At 43.6% G+C, this 17,418-nt stretch overlaps 1 protein-coding gene across 1 annotated transcript; it reads left to right on the plus strand.

Moving 5' to 3' along the window:
- The first annotated feature begins 13,469 nt into the window (after positions 1-13,469).
- LOC142858256 (transmembrane epididymal protein 1A-like) lies at positions 13,470-14,384 on the plus strand. The gene has a single exon (XM_075987436.1). It carries the CDS (start codon positions 13,470-13,472, stop codon positions 14,382-14,384), a length of 915 nt encoding a protein of 304 aa, XP_075843551.1.
- The last annotated feature ends 3,034 nt before the right edge of the window (positions 14,385-17,418 follow it).

The following is a 17,418-nucleotide window of genomic DNA, read 5'->3' on the forward strand; positions in this document are numbered from 1 at the left end:
GCCTCCTTTCTCCTAGCGTTCTGTTTAGTTTTCCCGACGTACCTAAGTTCTGCCCTATCAACAGGCCAAGGCGATTTCTGTATTCATAGCATACAGAGGGAAATCCCACATCAAAGCGTGTATTACCATGCTTCTCTGAAAACACTTTTTAAATAGTTCTAATCCATACTGATTGGCTTCAGCTTGGACTTTTTTTCAAGGGCGTTTGAAAGGCAAACAGCTTTGGGTTTGGAGATAGTGACCTCAGAGCCAAAGGAAGTATGGTGCTTGCTCTTGCAAAGGCTCCAGTCTTGCTAAGCTTGGAGTTCCTTCCTCTGTGCAGCCTCTTGTGTGGCTGAGAGTCTTCTGATGCTCTTCCCACTTCCCCTGAGAACTGAGGCTGGGAAGAGGGGCCAGAAAGCACGGGCGCTCTGGTTTCTGCTATTGACATAAATAAAGCTTGTAGTTTGTAAACCAGGAGCCTCTTGCTGCCTACAACCACACCCAAGACAGCAGGGCTAATTTTCAGTTTACAGACAGTTGCCATATTCTTTTACAGTTCCTGACAACTGCCCCCTTGAACATCTGCAGAGCCAGCTGTGGTGGCTCACACCTGCAATCCTAGTACCCAGGAGACACAAACTGGCAGATCAATGCAAGGTAGAGGCCAGTGTGGCCTATATTTCAAGACCTTGCTCAAAAAGTCAAAATCCAATAAACAAATGAACGAACAAAAAGGACTCATCAGAAGTAGAGTTAACTCCCCGAAGTCTAGCTTAGTATATCTGTTCCCACATTCCAGGGATTAATAGCAGATTGCCATCAAAACCTATATGTCAGTCTTAGGTGAACTGGTCCATTTGATAACCCCCCAAATCTTATTATTCTGTCTTTGTCCATTTCAACCAAATGTAGGTTCATCTCTCCAATTTCTTGCCCTAAAGGCTTTGCCAGTTTCCCTTATGTGCTCTGTCTCCCATGTCAAACACCCAATTCGTCTTCAAGTCCTCTGGACGCTGCCCTCAAAACTACACAGAATTTAAGCACTTCTTTTCCTCATTTCCCTCATCTTGGTTCTTGCCACCCCCAGTCCCCTTCTAGATAATTGCCAACCATCCCTAACTGGTCTCCCTGTTTCCTCCCTGACTTACTTTAAAAACACTAAATATAATTTTTTAGACATAATTATGTTTTATCTTGTGTGTATGAGTGTTCTGTCTGCATGTGTGTCTGTGTACCACCTGTATGCCTGGTGCCTGCAAGGCCAAAAGAGGGCCTCTGGTTGCTTACATTTTGTTATCAACACCCTTCCACCTTGCCTATCACATTATTGATCATTTGATCTTTACAGTAAAGACTGGCCTGGCCCCACCTTACTTATAAGGAAACCAAAGATAAGCATGCCTGAGCAAATTTTCCTATAAAAACATCAGTAAGGGTCTGGGGAAATTGCACAGTGCATAAGAGCACTTGCTGTCTGAGTGAGTGAAGCTGAGTTCAACCCCCCCCCCCGACCCCATTAAAAAACTCAGCATGGCTGCCCGAGTGCCTGCAACCCCAAGACTATAGCGGTGGTGCCAGAGGAGACAGAAGGATTTTGGGTCTTGCTAGCTGTCATCCAACTTGAGGATCACTGAGAGACACTTGAGGGTCTCTGGAGGTTCAGTGAGAGACCCTATCTCAAAGGAATTAAAGAGAATGGTGGGTTAGGAGAGAGAATATCCTTCTCTGACCTCTGTTCGTGCAAACATATGCACACATATCACACATACATATACCATACCTATTCATATCTACACCAAAAGTATTTTAAAACCACACATAAACCAAGGTATGGTGGTGCACACTTATAATCTCAGCATTTGAAAGTAGGAAAATGGTGAGTTTGTAGCCAACCTGATCCAAGGAGCAAGACCCTGACTCTAAACACACACACACATACACACACACACACCACCACCACCACCACCACCACCACCACCAAGAAGCAACGCTAGGAGAATCTGGGATGGTACCACTCCTCGTGTGCAGAGCATCCTCTGGACTCCTGAGGCAGTGCTCATATCATGTACTTTGCCTGGCACACTGGCTCAGATTCTGCATTCTTAAGAGGTAGTTCCTATCTGACTTCCTGCATAGAACTTCCCCAGTCCCCCTAAGGGGGTGCAACTGTGCATTCCTCTACCGGATGGAAGCTCGAATCTTGTTTAAAGCACACCACAGTCCCCTCTTTTGGGGGGAACTATGTGCTATTTGTGCACACCCTACTGTCTTTCCTGAGCATGGGATTCATGTAGTAGGGCCATTAGATGAAGTTTCTTGCTTCAAGCAGATGTCTGGCTCTTGTTTGTTGAATGTGGCACAGAGAGGCATTGCAAAAGGTGGAATCCAGTATTCTGGTACTACAGCCCCTTGTTTTCAGCTTAGATGGACAAGATCTGAGGGTTCGCTGTCATCAAAAGCAAACGCTGGTCAGTTGCCAGAGGGCATCTACCCCATCCTGGCTTCTGCTTCAAAGGTCCCCCAAGTCCCAGCCGCGGTCCTCTTGATCTTTCTTTGTTTGCTCATTAAAGTTAATTTGGGACATGAAAAGATCCAGGGCTGAATATTTCATTATGGCCAGGTCTTCCTAACTCAGCTACTGCAGACAAAACAGGTAAAAATGGGGCAAAAGTTGCAAGCAGAAAGCTAGTCACAATAGCAGGCACCTGGTTAAGCCCAGGCCCTCTGTTCAAAGACTGCATCTTCGGGGATGCTGAGGACACTGAGAGACATACTTGTGTCTTCACAGAGATACTATTGGTTTTCAAGGAGTCCCATAGCTGTCCTTCTTGGGGAACTTCTGTGAAAATGGTCGTGTCCAGCATCCTGGGCTTGGGCTAATATGTTTGTGCTTAGTGGTACTATCAGCCGCCGTTTCCAGAGTTCTTGATATGAGCTATGAGCGGTTTTTGTTTTGTTTTAACAGTGTTTCCATGATAGGAGTGGGATTCCAGCATCTGGGCAGACTCTCAGAGTGTACATAACTCACCACCTCATTCCACTGCTTCTTAGGGTGTCTAAAAGCATTTCAGTCTTTCTTAGTGACAGGAAAGACATTAACTAGTCATGTCTGTATTTGTGCTGTTGCTCGGAGGTGACATAACCTTTTATTTAATTTCACTGTTTAAAATCTTGTAAATATTGTTAAGTGTGTGAAAGCATGTCCAGTGTCCTGCTCTCTCACTCACCAGCTTATTTCCTGGAGGCAGGATCTGAATCTGGAGCTAGGCTGGTATCTAGCAAGCAGAGATCTTGTCTCCCTTCCCCTGACTCCAAACTGTCCTGGCTTTTTCACAGGGGAGCTGGGATTTGAACTCACATTTGCATATCAACTCTTATGCCTGCTGAACCATTTCTCAAGTCTCTAAAACTGCATTTATTTGAGGAGCAAAATAACAGAGACTGTCACACAAATTACTAGTGTTCTGAGAAGCGAAGGCTAGCTCTGCCTATGTGACACGTCATATAATCTCGAATGACAGTTTTACACAGATGAGAGGTGAGGAACATAAAAATGAAATACATGTAACTAATCTAAACCTTGTGTGTGTGTGTGTGTGTGTGTGTGTGTGTGTGTGTGTGTGTGTGTGTAACTCTGGCTGTGCTGTCCTGAAACTGCTAGGTAGATCAGATCAGGCTGGCCTTAAAAACTCACAGAGGTCGGCCTGTCTCTACCTCCCATTGCTGGAATTAAAGGCATGAACTACCATGCCCTATGTGGTTTCCAACCAGTTTTTAAAGGAAAATTAGGGCTTAAAATTCAGCAGTAAATCCAAATGCATCAATAAGCATAATAAATTTAAGTACCTTAAATTTTGCCAAAGTAACACAATTGTTTAGAAGAAGGTAAAATTCTAAGTCAAACTACTTGTGAGGCACATGCTTAAAACAAAGGAACACACACAAAAAAGGAGAAATGTAGGCCTTAATGAAAAATAAAGAGGTTGCCGTAATAGTACTATAAGACCAAAGAAAATGCAAGGTCAGGACATTGACAACAAAGAGGGACAAAGACATTGTCTTTTTCTATTACGTTCACTTGCCAAGAAAGTATAACAATTATTAACCTTAATAAATTGACAATGTGATGTGATATTTGAGTACAAATGCATATCTACGCAGAAAATAAAAATGGCAAAAAATAGAAAGAGAAGGTAATAACCCAGAGCCATAGTCAAAGAGCAGAACGTACCCACCTAGACTTAAATATATCAGGTTAAAATCAGTATGAATATAGATGATTTGAATATTACTCAAGGAACAGATATAATGAAAAGCAATATGGATATTTCAAAAAACTGAAGCAATGGCATCAATATAAAAACAACTACAATTTATTTTGAAATTAAAAGATATCTTTCTAGGAGCAGTGAGATGCCTCAGTGGGTAAAGGTACTAGCTATCAAGTCTGAACACCTAAGTTTGATCCCTGAGCCCCCTCATGGTTAAAGAAGAACCAAGTCCCTCAAGATGTCCTTTGACCTCCACATATGATCTGTAGAATGTACATACATGTGTGCATGTGCACACCCCGTACACACACACATACATACATACACACACACACACACACACACACTAAAGAACTGTAATTTAAGAAAAGATGTTCTTGTAGATAGTTTGGGGGTTAACAAGAAAATACAAACAGAAATGGAAAAACTACCCCTCCCAAAAGAAGGATAATAACTCCATATATCAAAACCTCCATGCCCACAAAATGGCTATTCTGACTGTATAGTAGTTTATTGAGATGCACATACCTAGGGTCTGATTAATTTTGCTGTGTATTTTTTTTGTTTACAGGTTCTTTATAAGAAATTAAAACAAAAATAACAAGAATCAGCCTGGCAGAGGGGGGTCAGAGGAAAAAGTACTAAAAGTCCCTATGATTGGGAAGAGGGATGACTAGGCAGCTTATTTCATATAGATAGGTCCATTCTCCTGAACCTTCCCAGTCCTTAAACCAGAGCGTCACTCTCCAGCAGAGTAGCTTCTAGACACAGGTGTTAAGCAAATTTATTAAGATGAAATAAAATGTAAAACTCTATCCCTTAGTTGTGATGATTGTTTTTTACTTGTTCAATGCCCACGATAGCTACAAAATTTGGAACAGTATAAATACTAGAAAAATTTCCATCTCTGCAGAAAATTTAATCTGACAAGAGCGACCAAGGCAGTTCTGACATGCCAGTGTCAGTAAACGTAGATAGCGAGTTGTTCTTCTTTCTTCTTCCTCCTCTTCCTCCTCCTCCTCCTTTTGTTTGTTTTCTGAGACAGGATTTCTCTTTGTAACAGCCCTGGTTGTCCTTGACCAGGCTGGCCTTGAACTCACTTCAGAGGGCTGGGATTACAAGTGTGCACCACCACCAACCAGCGATACCTAGCTTTTAACTGGTTCACTCAACAGATGACTTACATCACTCTTAGATGTCTAAACATATGAAATCCAGAGTGTTAGAAAAATAGCCTCATGTTGATAACTGTGGTCCCACCAACTCCTCAGTTTCACCGTACATGGTCAAACATTGTAGAAGTTATTTGCATCCATGCTGTCCACAGTGGCCAACACTGACCAAGAAGGTCTAATTACTTTGGTGTATTGATTTCCTATCCTACTGCAGACCAGGCCTTGTACATCATCTCCTGGGCCTTGCTAGAACCTATTGCTACAGACCTGGAGGTGATCAGAGGCTCCTGCCTCTGGTTACATCCTCTGGGTGTCACCCTCCCATCTACAGCTGCCGGGAGGGGTTTAACTGGAGGGAGGCTTTCTTTCTCTGGTGGGAGGGTGTTCTCAAATAGAAAGAGAGGACGTGGGGAAATAGGGAAAGTCAAAGTCCTAACCTCAGCCGGGTGGTGGTGGTGCATGCCTTTAATCCCAGCACTCAGGATTAAAGTGCTAGAGCAAGGAGACAAGGTACTAGAGGCAGGAGGATCTCTGTGAGTTCGAGGCCAGCCTGGTCTACAAGAGCTAGTTCCAGGCAGGCTTCAAAGCTACAGAGAAATCCTCTCTCAAAAACAAACAAACAAACAAACAAAAAAGAACCAAACCAAAGTTTTAACCTAATTTGTTCTCCCCTTTCATGTATTTTAGGATTTCTTTCCTCTTCCATCAGACCAGCACCCTTGACTTAATATTAGAGTAGCAGAGCCAAGCACTAACTGAATCCCCTGTATAGATCCCATAAAGCATGACATCATATTTTACCATATCTGCCCTCCAACTCCAAGAAGTGAGCAATTCCTTTGAGAGAGGCACACATTCATTTTGATTCTGTGCTTATCTTCTGAGTTGTGTGTTTGAGGCTCTCACCTTGTCCCCTTGCTCAAGGCACTGTCTTGGGTTGTATTTTTCAGCGTGAGTCTTTGCAATAAAAGATGCTCTCTGTGTCAAGTGAGCATGGTGCTCACTTGAACATCCGTCACTAAAGAAGCTGATTTGTATCTTTACTTCACATTTAAGTTAATTTAGAATTTTGTATTTACTTGTATATGGAAGCTAGAGGACAACTTCCAAGAGCTACTTCTTGCCTTTCTCTGAGGCTTCTGTGGATGGAACTCAGGTCACTGAGTTGGCATAGCAAGTGCATCCACCCGCTGAGCCATCTCACCAGCTCCAGATAAATATTTTAGGTTAACACACAAAGTAAAGGATTTCATTCTGATATTTTTATACATTGGCATCATTACACTTTGTTCTAAGTCATCCTCCTTCCTCATATATTTTTTATTTTAATTAACTTTAATGTAAATAGTCACAGTCAGTGTCTACTGGACAGCACCCCTGCTGAGCACCAGCAGCTGGCCCCAGATGGTTACAATCCCTATTGCTAACGCAGCATCAGATTGCTGGAGCCATTTCCTCTCAACCCTCAGTTCTCCCATTTGCAACTCAAGCAACGCATCTAGGGGGAACTGTGAGGTCACTGTGTGTTAAACTGAAATGTCTCATTTCTCTCTGCGAAGATTGATTACACGTGTGTTTCTCAAATACACGAGGGACTGTAGTGGCTAGTTTTATGTCAATGTGACACAAGCTAGAGTCATCAGAGATGAGGGAGCCTCAATTAAGAAAAAAAAATGCCTCCATAAGATTGGCTGTAGGAGCCTGGCAGTGGTGGTGCACGCCTTTAATCCCAGCACTCGGGAGGCAGAGGCAGGCGGATCTCTGCGAGTTCGAGGCCAGCCTGGTCTAGAAGAGCTAGTTCCAGGATAGGAACCAAAAGCTACGGAGAAACCCTGTCTCAAAAATCCAAAAAAAAAAAAAAAAGATTGGCTGTAGGCAACTAAGTAGGACATTTTCTTAATTAGTGATTGATGCAGGGAGGGCCCAGCCTATTGCGGGTGGGGCCATCCCTGGACTGATGGTCCTGGGTTCTTTAAGAAAGCAGGTGAACAAGCCGTGAGGCAAAAGGCAGTAAGCAATATTTCTCCAGGGCCTCTGCATCAGCTCCTGCCTCCAGGTTTCTTCCCTGTTTGAGTTCCTATCCTGACTTCCTTCAGTGATGAACTCTGATGTGGCAGTTCAAGCCACATAACCCCTCTCCTCTCCAGGTTGCCTGGTCACGGTGTTTCATCACAGCAACTGTAACCCTAAGACAAGGATCTTGTCCAAAATTCCATCCTGAGGGCACTCCTGAGGCCATTCTTGATATCTACTACTGTATCATCCACTGATGCAGAATCCCATGCTCCAGCGGGGTAAAAGTATTAAATACATAACTAAAGAACCACTTAAGGCACGCTGGCCTGGATGCTAAGAGCACTCAAGAGTTAGCAGTGGTGGAGAGCTATTAACTACATCTACCTGATGTCCAGGGAAACAGGCAGCTTGAGCTATGGGAGTTAGCCCCGCTGTTGGAGCTATCTATGGCCTTCTGTAATGGAACAACCAACCTACCATGAGGGGCTCCAGGGAAAGACTGCTCACCAGAGTTCTGCTGTTCCGCTCATCAGCAAACCCAAGCAGAAGCAAAGTGAAGGTCTCCGCTACTGCCCATAAGCCCCGACTCTTGAGGTACAGAAGCAGGCAGATAGGGTGGAGAGGGTTCTAGAATAGTAAACAAGACAGCCCTCATGCTTTTGTGTAAGAAAATTCTAAACTTAGAATCCTCACCCAAATGCCTCCTGTGGGTCCCTAACTAAGCCTTGGCCACACAACCTGTCTTCTTCCCATTGGAAGAAGAAACAAAATGGCTTACAAACACTGATGGAGATGGGGATGATAATGGTGGCAACCCAAGTCGCCAAAGACAGACTAAAAGCCGATTCGGAAACTTTCTTCCACGTCAGCGCCCCCTGTATGCACCACTTTCAAGCGCAGCTAGTCTACCCTGTGTCTCTCCCCTGATAACTCTGGCCAGGGGCATCTCTTCAAATACATTCTAGACAGCACTCGGGACATTTTCTGATTGCCCTCCTTTCCCTGTCTGTTTTGTTTTTGCTTCCCCCCACTCCTCTCCCCGCTTAATGTTAGCCTAGACCTCATTACATAGCTCAACTTGTCTTCAGACTTAGGACATTCTTGCTGCCTCAGCCTCTCAAGTGCTGGGATGGGATAAACACACACGTCCCCACACCGGGCTCACTATTCTCTAATTCTAAAGATTCATTGTTAAAGGACATTTGTGAGGTGTGTGTGTGTGTGTGTGCGTGTGTGTGTATACACTATATTTTTAAGCTCTGTGAGGAGTGTTTCACCGCAGTTAACAAACTCATTTGAAATGAATTCTGAGGAACTTTCCCTATTTTTATCACCTAATGGAGTCAGACAAATGGCGTTGGCTATGCCTGGGGTACTCGGAAATATAGGGGATCCCCAGATGAGCGAGGCAGGCCTAAGAGGAGTGAAGGACTTCCATGGGTTTCTGTGGTCAGGCTTTTTTTTCCCTCTTAAGATAACCTTCCATGTACTCTCCATCCCCAGATTTTGGAGCTGTCTGGCCGTTTTGCTAATCATTCACCATGTTTGGCTTCCTCCTCAGCTTCTGTGGGTAGTGTCTGGTTTGGGATGAGTGATTCCTATCTTCAAAGTCCTAAGATCAGAATGCTCATGTTTTAATGAACAGCACCCAGCCTTGATGTTAAGCCAGTATGCAGGCTAAATTTCACAAACGGAACATTATGTGGGCTCACTTGCTCTACCTCCGCGCCGCTGTCAACCTTGAACTTCAGGTGTCCTGGTAAATGTTCTGTTCTGTTCTCCTCTGTTGACTGCTGACACCCCCATCTCCATTTCCAGGAAGTTAAGAGATAAAAGTGGTGGTCAAGAGATGGATGGCATTTGCTTGTGCCCCCACATTCATTGTGTCCCTAGACCCTACAGCCCCAAGGCCATTGCTAATGGAAAACACTGCCATTCCTCAGGTTACAACCTGACCCAGGTAGAGGCGGAATACACTGAAGCATGTCTGGTCATGAAAAAGACTCAGTGGGATGGCAGACTTGACGACAAAGGACCAAGTTTACCCAGAGTAGTTCAGGATTTCCCAGAACAAAGGTAACTGCCAGGGAACGGTCATCTCTGGTCCCCTCTGTCATCATCTTCACAGCTTCCCTTTGTACCTCTTCTGTCTTGGTACATCCTTTGGAGCTTTTTGGCTATTATGATCATAAGGTTTTCCTTATATCTTTTTTATTGGCTAAGAAAAGAAAACTTGTCTCTCTCTCTCTCTCTCTCTCTCTCTCTCTCTCTCTATATATATATATATATATATATATATATATATAGATAGATAGATAGATATAGATAGATAGATAGATAGATAGATAGATAGATAGATAGATAGATATAGATAGATATATAGATATATATAGCTGGGTATGATGGTATACACCTTTAATTCTGGCACTCAGAGGGCAAAGACAGGCAGATTTCTGCGAGCAGGAATGTGGCAGCAGGTTTGTCTACCCAGTGAATTCTAGGCTATCCAGGACAGTTAGATCCTGCTACAATACAAAACAAAATTTACACTTTTTCTTATTTATAGAACACAGTTGTCAAAACTCTTAACTGTCTATGGTAAAGAAGCAGCATCTTTTAAAAAAGATTTAAAAGAAGGAGAAGAAGAAGAAGAAGAAGAAGAAGAAGAGGAAGAGGAAGAGGAAGAGGAAGAGGAAGAGGAAGAGGAAGAGGAAGAGGAAGAGGAAGAGGAAGAAGAAGAAGAAGAAGAAGAAGAAGAAGAAGAAGAAGAAGAAGAAGAAGAAGAAGAAGAAGAAGAAGAAGAAGAGGAGGAAGCAGCAGCAATCTAGGAGAAATTGGGATTGAAACCTTGATCTTAATTTCCAGTCATTTATTTTATTTTTTTCATCCACAGCCCTGCTACCCTAAAACTAGATTCCTACAACAAAAGACTAACACTGGTTATCATCAGCAATAATATTACAGATGCTTACTTTTAATCCCATTTTGCTTGTGCACCTGTTCAGATTTTTCTAGAAGACTGTATCAGTTTTATACTAACAAAGGGGTAATTTCCTTATCAATCCCAACAAAAACTCTCATTTACATGCATTCATAAGACTCCCTATTGTTATGGGAAACACCCGAGATAAACAATTTAAAGGAGAAAACATTTTATTTTATTTTATTGTAGATCATGTTTTCAGAGGTTTGTGCCTAAGTTTGACTTGACAGAGGTGAGGCAGACTATGTGTCAATGGGAATGGATGGTAGAAAAAGTTGTTCACCTCATACCTCAGGAGGAAAGGGGAATAAAAGGAAAGGACTAGAGACAAGAGAGCCACCGGAAGATCGGCCCCAGGGACCCACTTCCTTCAGTGTGGTCCCACCCTGCCCAACAATTCTATCCATATTTTAAAATCTAGCAGTGAACTAAATCATTGACTAGGTTAGCGTTCTCCTGGCCTAATTGTTACTGGAAATGTCACCACAGGGACAGTGAGATGGTACAGCGGTAAAGGCCATGGTGCCTAAGACGAATACCTGAGTTTAATCCCTAGGACCCACAGGATAAAAAGAGGGAACTGACTCTTTCAAGCTGTCCTGTGACATCCACATGCATGCCATGACACTCATACGTCCGCACACAGACACACATGCACACACTCACTAACTGCTGAATATTAGAAATGTTACCACAAACTACAGACACACTTCACTGATCACCTAAGCATCTCTCAGATCAATGTAGTTGACAATCAAGATTAACCATCACATCATATATAAATATGAGTGCTTCTGTTCTCATCCTCAGAAACACAGAACTCACTATATTATTGTTATTAATTTGAGGCAAGGTCTCACTATGTAGTTCTGGTTTGGCTTGAACTTACTATGTCGACCAGACTGGCTTTGAAGCCACTGCTTCTGCCTCGCAAATGCTGGGAACAAACATGTGCACCACCACGCTGAGCTCAACATTTAACTCTTAAGTAAGACGAGGCACTTGGTCTAAAGCTAAAAGAAAGGGAAGTGCCGTGGACTGTGAGGGAAGATTTTACCAGACAGTGATACGCATCATTCGCTCACATTCACATTCTGTTGGCAGGAACTCAGTGATGAGAATACTTCTCACTGCAAAGGGGAGGGGATGTGGTCAATATACAAAGGGAGAAAAGAAATCCTGGGGTCTGCCAGATGGCCCACTAGATAAAGATGGCTGTTGCCACCTCTGAGTTCAGTCCCTGGAACTGATGAGGTGGGAGGAGACTGTAAGTTACCCTCCCAGTACCCGTGTACATCTGAACTGTGTGTCTGAACCGCCCCCAACACGCTTTTTAAGTATGGGGCTAGAGAGATGGCTCAGTGGTTAACGCACTTGCAGATTTCCTAGAGGGCCCAAGTGTGGTTCCCAGTAGAGGAGCTATGTCAGACGGCTCACAACCATCTGTAACTCCAGCCCCAGGGGACCCAATGCCTCTGGGTTCTATGGTCACATACACTCTGTATACACTCACAACACAGATGAACACAGAATGCCCTAAGTTAAATCAAATAGTTAAGACAAAGGCAAATGCTGCATTATCTCATTATATGTGGAATCTTTTAAGAAGTTGAATTTATAGGAGCAGAGAAAAAAATGACAGTTCCTAGGAACAGTGGGGAGGGTTCAGAAACAGGGAGATATTGGTCAAGCTGTAAACTTCAGTATTGTGGGACGGGTAAGTTCTAGAGTTCTAATATACAGCATACGGATTCTAGCCCCTAACATTATAGCACGCATTTGAAACCGGCTGAGTGTAACTTGTAGTCTGGCCACAAACAAATGTCACTATGTGAGCTGATGGACAGGTTAATTATTTTGATGATAGTAAACATGCCATAAGGTCTCTGTACATCAAGTCAATAGATTGTATGCCTTAATTTATACAAACACACATCTGTGCATGCATGGTGGTGTGTGCCTGTCACCGCAGCACTTAGGAGGGGAGGCAGTGAGTGGCATCAGTAGTCAAGAACAAAATAAAACAAAAAGTATGAAGACTCTCAGCTCTGTTGAATCTCATGCATGCAGCTAGCGGACATCTAGTGCGCAGGGCTCTTTCTGCCATTATGTTATCAGACACATAACAATTATAAAGAGAGAATGAAGTTGAGGTGATAACTCTCATCAAAATATAAACAGCTGATCAGAGTCATATGTCTCAAGACAATGGTATCTGATTTTACTAAAATATTCTCCATAGTGTTCCAAAACTGATCTCAGAAGCTGGCTTTGTGTGTTCATCTATTATCCAACTAAGAACCACTAAAGGGCAGGTGAGAGGCTTTCCTGGTGGCCCTTAAGCTTCCTGTTGCAAAAGAGCAACGAAGCCAAGCAGAAGCTCAGTAGGAGCTTTACACGTGTGAGTACAAACCCAGATATCTCCGGGCTGTGGTAGTGTGCACCTACAATCCCAGTACTGGAGAGACTAAGGCAGGAAATTCATGAGTTAGAGGCTAGTCTGGGTACATAGCAAGGCCTACACCAATCGACAAAACCACAAATATTTGCCCTCAGAATATATGAGCCGGTAAGTGAGCAGGAGTGTTTAGGGATGCACACAGAGTTATGAGTTAGCCAGTTCTTTCCTAGATACTCCATATGCTCAGGTACTGCCTCGCTCCAGGAACTAGACAGGCTCAGGAGAGGGGATGGGGTTGAGCAGAGGCTCCAGCCGGGCCCCAAAGCAGAGCTGGTGAGAGCACACAACCCTGCAGGTGCACTTTCGGAAACATTCACGCCCCCTCCTTTGGCAGCAATCAGTCAATTCACTTTGCACTGGGAGGGAATGAGACAATGAGATGCCCCTCACCCAAGGTGTAGGGCTCCTGTCCAGAATTTTCTATTCTGTGGGAGAGAGAAGTGGGCTGAAGGAGATGATAAAAATAGGTAGATATTATCTCTGTGTATACAACCAAAACTTGATGGGCCCGCGAGGAAGAAGAAGGCTGAAAAGTCTCCAGTTCTGTTCTTTACTTTTTATACAAATAGATCTGTTATTTCATGGGGAATGGAAAGTTTGGCGGCCATTTCTACCCAGGGTTATACATTTTCTTGTATGGACTGTATCAGGCAACAGTTGTCTTCAAGGCCATGAGGGCTAATGACTCTCCCACGTATCTTTCATCCCTTCCCAAGAATCAGAAGAGCACTTCCAAGGTGTGGAAAATAGCCTTTGGGGGCTGGCTGAAGATAGTGACCGGCTCCCTCTTAACATTTTATGTGGTCTTCTGTCTTGATGATGGGATGGAGCTGATCAACAAAGAGACGCCTCCAAGGTTTATGTACCCTCAAGAGTGGCAGCACCTCACCATGTTCATCCTCCTCACCCTCGACGGTTGTGTAGACGTCATGAGCAAGAACATGCTGCGGCAGAGGTGTGTGGCCTTAGAAAGAGGCTCCATGGCCCTGGGCATCTATGTGCTGCTGCTGCTGCTGCTGTCGCATGTTCAGGTCTCATCCAGGGTGGAGCTGTATGTCCACTCCCTCCTCATCCTGGTGGTGTTCCTGTTGATGCTGGTGTTGACAGCAGAGCTGTGGGCTGCTGGGTCCTTTCGCCTTCAGCTGATCAAGAACTTTCTATTCCTGATGATGGGCTCGTGGCTGATGAACACAGCCTTCATTCTGTTTAGACCGGTCTCTGGCTACCCATGGAAGGATGAAGATGTCATGTTTGCCACCACCTTCTTCTGCTGGCATGTAATAATCAATGCCTTATGCCTGTTGGGAGTCTACAGTTTATCTTCATCTTGGTACCATTGTTACAGCCCCAGCTTGAGGCTTATGGGTTCCAAGGAAGCACTGTATCACGAGAGTTCTTCAGGAACTTTCTACAGGCTGCTTCAGGATGCAGAGCAGCAGGACAAGGGTGACCAAGCTCTTCTCCCTTCAAAGAGCTCTCCCATTGACAGGGCCTAGAATATACACACCACCCCATCTTTCTTCTGTGGGCTCTCGGGTACTTGTAATGCATCCCTTCTTCCTCAGCAAAGGTAATGGCTCTGGAGGATGGTAGTTAGTCCCAACTATAAAGCCTGTCATTGACTCTATACTGTTGAGGAGGGAAAAGGATTACCTGGAAAAGTGGCATAGCTTAGATTATACTGGTCAGGAGAAGTGGGAAGACAAAGTGGACTAAGAGGGCTGAGAAGAGTGGGCCACAAGAACTACCCACAGTGGGAAGGAAAGGGCAGGGAACCTCTGAAGGAGGGGCAGAGTTCAGTAAGGATGCTACCATGAAAACGCTTCTCTAAGTGTGAGAATAAAGACTTCCCACAAATGGAAAAAGGAGTGTGGGTGCCCCTGCTGACAACTAAAGTGGTACTGTGTGGAAACTGCATAACATATACAGTAAATTCACTACTCCATTTGGATGGAATAAGAATCCCGTGTATGTATAATTTAATGTGTGCATTGTTTCAAATACAAATAAAGTAAGTATCTCATTTTTTTTAAAGTTTACATGAACCAAATTTTCATGAACCCCTACCATAGTTCTTATTTTTTACCCCCTACTCCAGGCAAACATACTGAATGTATTGAAAAGGGTCCAAAAGGCAGTTGGAGGGGCATAAAAGAAGGCAATCAGGATATATAACTATAATCAAAACACATTACATACATGTATACAACAGCCAAAGAATAAATGTATTTTAAAGATAAATTGTATGAGTTTGGTGAATATATGTAACTGTACAATATATATAATAATCACAAAAATGATTTTAAAAACTTTATTTAAACCTCCTGCGGTCAGAGCTGGGTGTGGCAGCACATGTTTGCAATTATAATACTTGGGACACAGAGCAGAAAGCTTGCAGGTTGAGGACAGCCTGGATTACATGGGGAGTGGGACACCTATGCTGTATAATGTGATCCTGCCTCGCAATGAAAAGATAAGAGGGGCACTGTGAAGAAGTATTTTCACCGTACACAGTAGGCAAAACAAGATTTTCAGAATGTGTGTGTGTGTGTATGTGTTCAAATATTAACAATAAGAATAGCAATCTAAGAAAGAAGAGGATGTAAGTAGCTGTGTCACAGGAACAATAACCTTCAATGCTCCTTCTGTTATGGGGATGGGGAAAATCAACCCAGGACTCTGTGCACGTTAGGTTCGTGTTGGGACCGTTTGGAGTCCTGGCCTCCAGCTGCTCTTCCCTGCTAGAGATCTTTACTTTCCTTCTGATCTGAGTTACTGAAAGCTGTGTCAAAGTTGTTTACCAGCTCTGCTTCACGAGCACGTGTTGCCTTGGCCTTGAGGATCAGAGGATAAGGTTTTCACCTGTTGGCCCACTTGACTGTTGGGTATATATAAGCCTCCATGGTGCTATTGGATAAAGGGCTTCTTACCAATGACTAGAGGTCCGTGTCTCTGTCCCTCTGTCTGTGTGTCTTTGTTTCAATCTCCAGCCCCTTGCCCGAAGCTCATGAACTGTATGGTAGCGCATAGAGCACAGACGTGGATGGGGCGCTGCAGGTTCGTAAGCACTCCATCACGGAGGTACACGCCCAGCTCTTCCCATTACTTTTCTGAAGTTTTTTTTTTATTTTAAGAATATGGATGTGTATATATCTGTATGGGGTTATGTACACATGAGCTCAGAAGCCCATGGCTGACATGGATGCTGAGAGACAAACTTGGATCTTCTGTAAGATCAGAACAAGGCATTAGCCACTAAAGTTATCTCTCCCAGCTACCCTCATCCCCATTACTTTTAATCTTGTTGTTGTTGTTGTTGTTAGGCTCTCACTAAATTGCCTAGCTTGGCCTTGCCCTTACCCTAAAGGGCTTGCCTTAACTTGTGATTTTCCTGCCTCAGTCTCTGGAACAACTGATAACACAAGCCTGGCTAAGAATAATAATTTTAAATTAATTCATTTGGGGAAAAAACAGATTCTAATAAACTGAGATCTCTTTTTCCCTATCACATTGTCAAAATACCAGAGAAATTGAATTTATCATGGGAGAAGATGTAGGGGGAGGGACTCATACAGTATAGGTAGCAAAGGAAAGTGGTCTACGTTTTGTGAGGTCGGCGTGACAGCAGGTCAAAATGTTAGGCACAAATAATACCTTTTGAGCAAACAATTTCATTTTGTTACCAGTTCCATACTGTCAGGTCCCCTTTTCCAGTGCTATGGTTTGACTATGATCTATCTGCCAAGGATCATGTATTTAAGTGACTCTGTTTTGGGAGTTGGGAAATTTTTAAGGCAGTGGAGCCTCAGTGCAGAAAGTAGAAAAGTGTGGCGTGCTTCTGAAGGTTATATCCGACCTTTGGCTCCTGTCTGACTGTCTGCTTTCTGGCCATTGTGTTGTGAATAGCCTTCTTTGACTGTGTGTTCCCATGTGTTCTGTCCATGTGCATAAAGGCCAAGCAACCATGGACCGAAGCCTCTAATACCAAAATAAAAGCTGTCCTCCTTCAAGCTGTTCTGTCAGGTATTTGGACAGAAAAAGGGAAAGGAATGCATTGACAGAATTTTATTTTTAATAAAATAAAATTATTTTTAGCTAGCATAGAGACATATGACCAATCCACTCATACAATCTACTGAAGACTTCAAATGAGGAAACTGAATCAGCATGGAATTTCCATTCTGCTATACAAGAAGCAGCAAAGACGGCAGCGTTCAGAGGTTCTCTCTCATCAAGGTGCTTTGTCCACTGTGCATACTGGTCCATGGGGCCTGCAGAGGAGTCATCTTAAGCGCATTCTCTAGTGAGGTGCTAGACATGGGTCTTTCGAACTTAACCTGGAACATTTATCAGCCCTCACAGTGACGTTGTTAATGAACCCGTTTAATAAACTCCTGTTCTCTTACAGTAGCCAGGATAGATTCTTGTTGTCTGTAGCTGATAACCTTAACATACCTACTCCAGTAATACACGAAAACACCAAGGCGTGCAGCAGAATGGTCACCAAAACAGTTTCCCTAGGAAAGTTTA

The sequence above is a fragment of the Microtus pennsylvanicus genome, chromosome 10, assembly GCF_037038515.1.
Source record: "Microtus pennsylvanicus isolate mMicPen1 chromosome 10, mMicPen1.hap1, whole genome shotgun sequence".
NCBI lineage: Eukaryota > Metazoa > Chordata > Mammalia > Rodentia > Cricetidae > Microtus > Microtus pennsylvanicus.

Bases quoted from the DNA above. Each gene is read 5' to 3' on its own strand.
- LOC142858256 (XM_075987436.1), top strand. From the start codon at position 13,470: ATGGGGAATGGAAAGTTTGGCGGCCATTTCTACCCAGGGTTATACATT.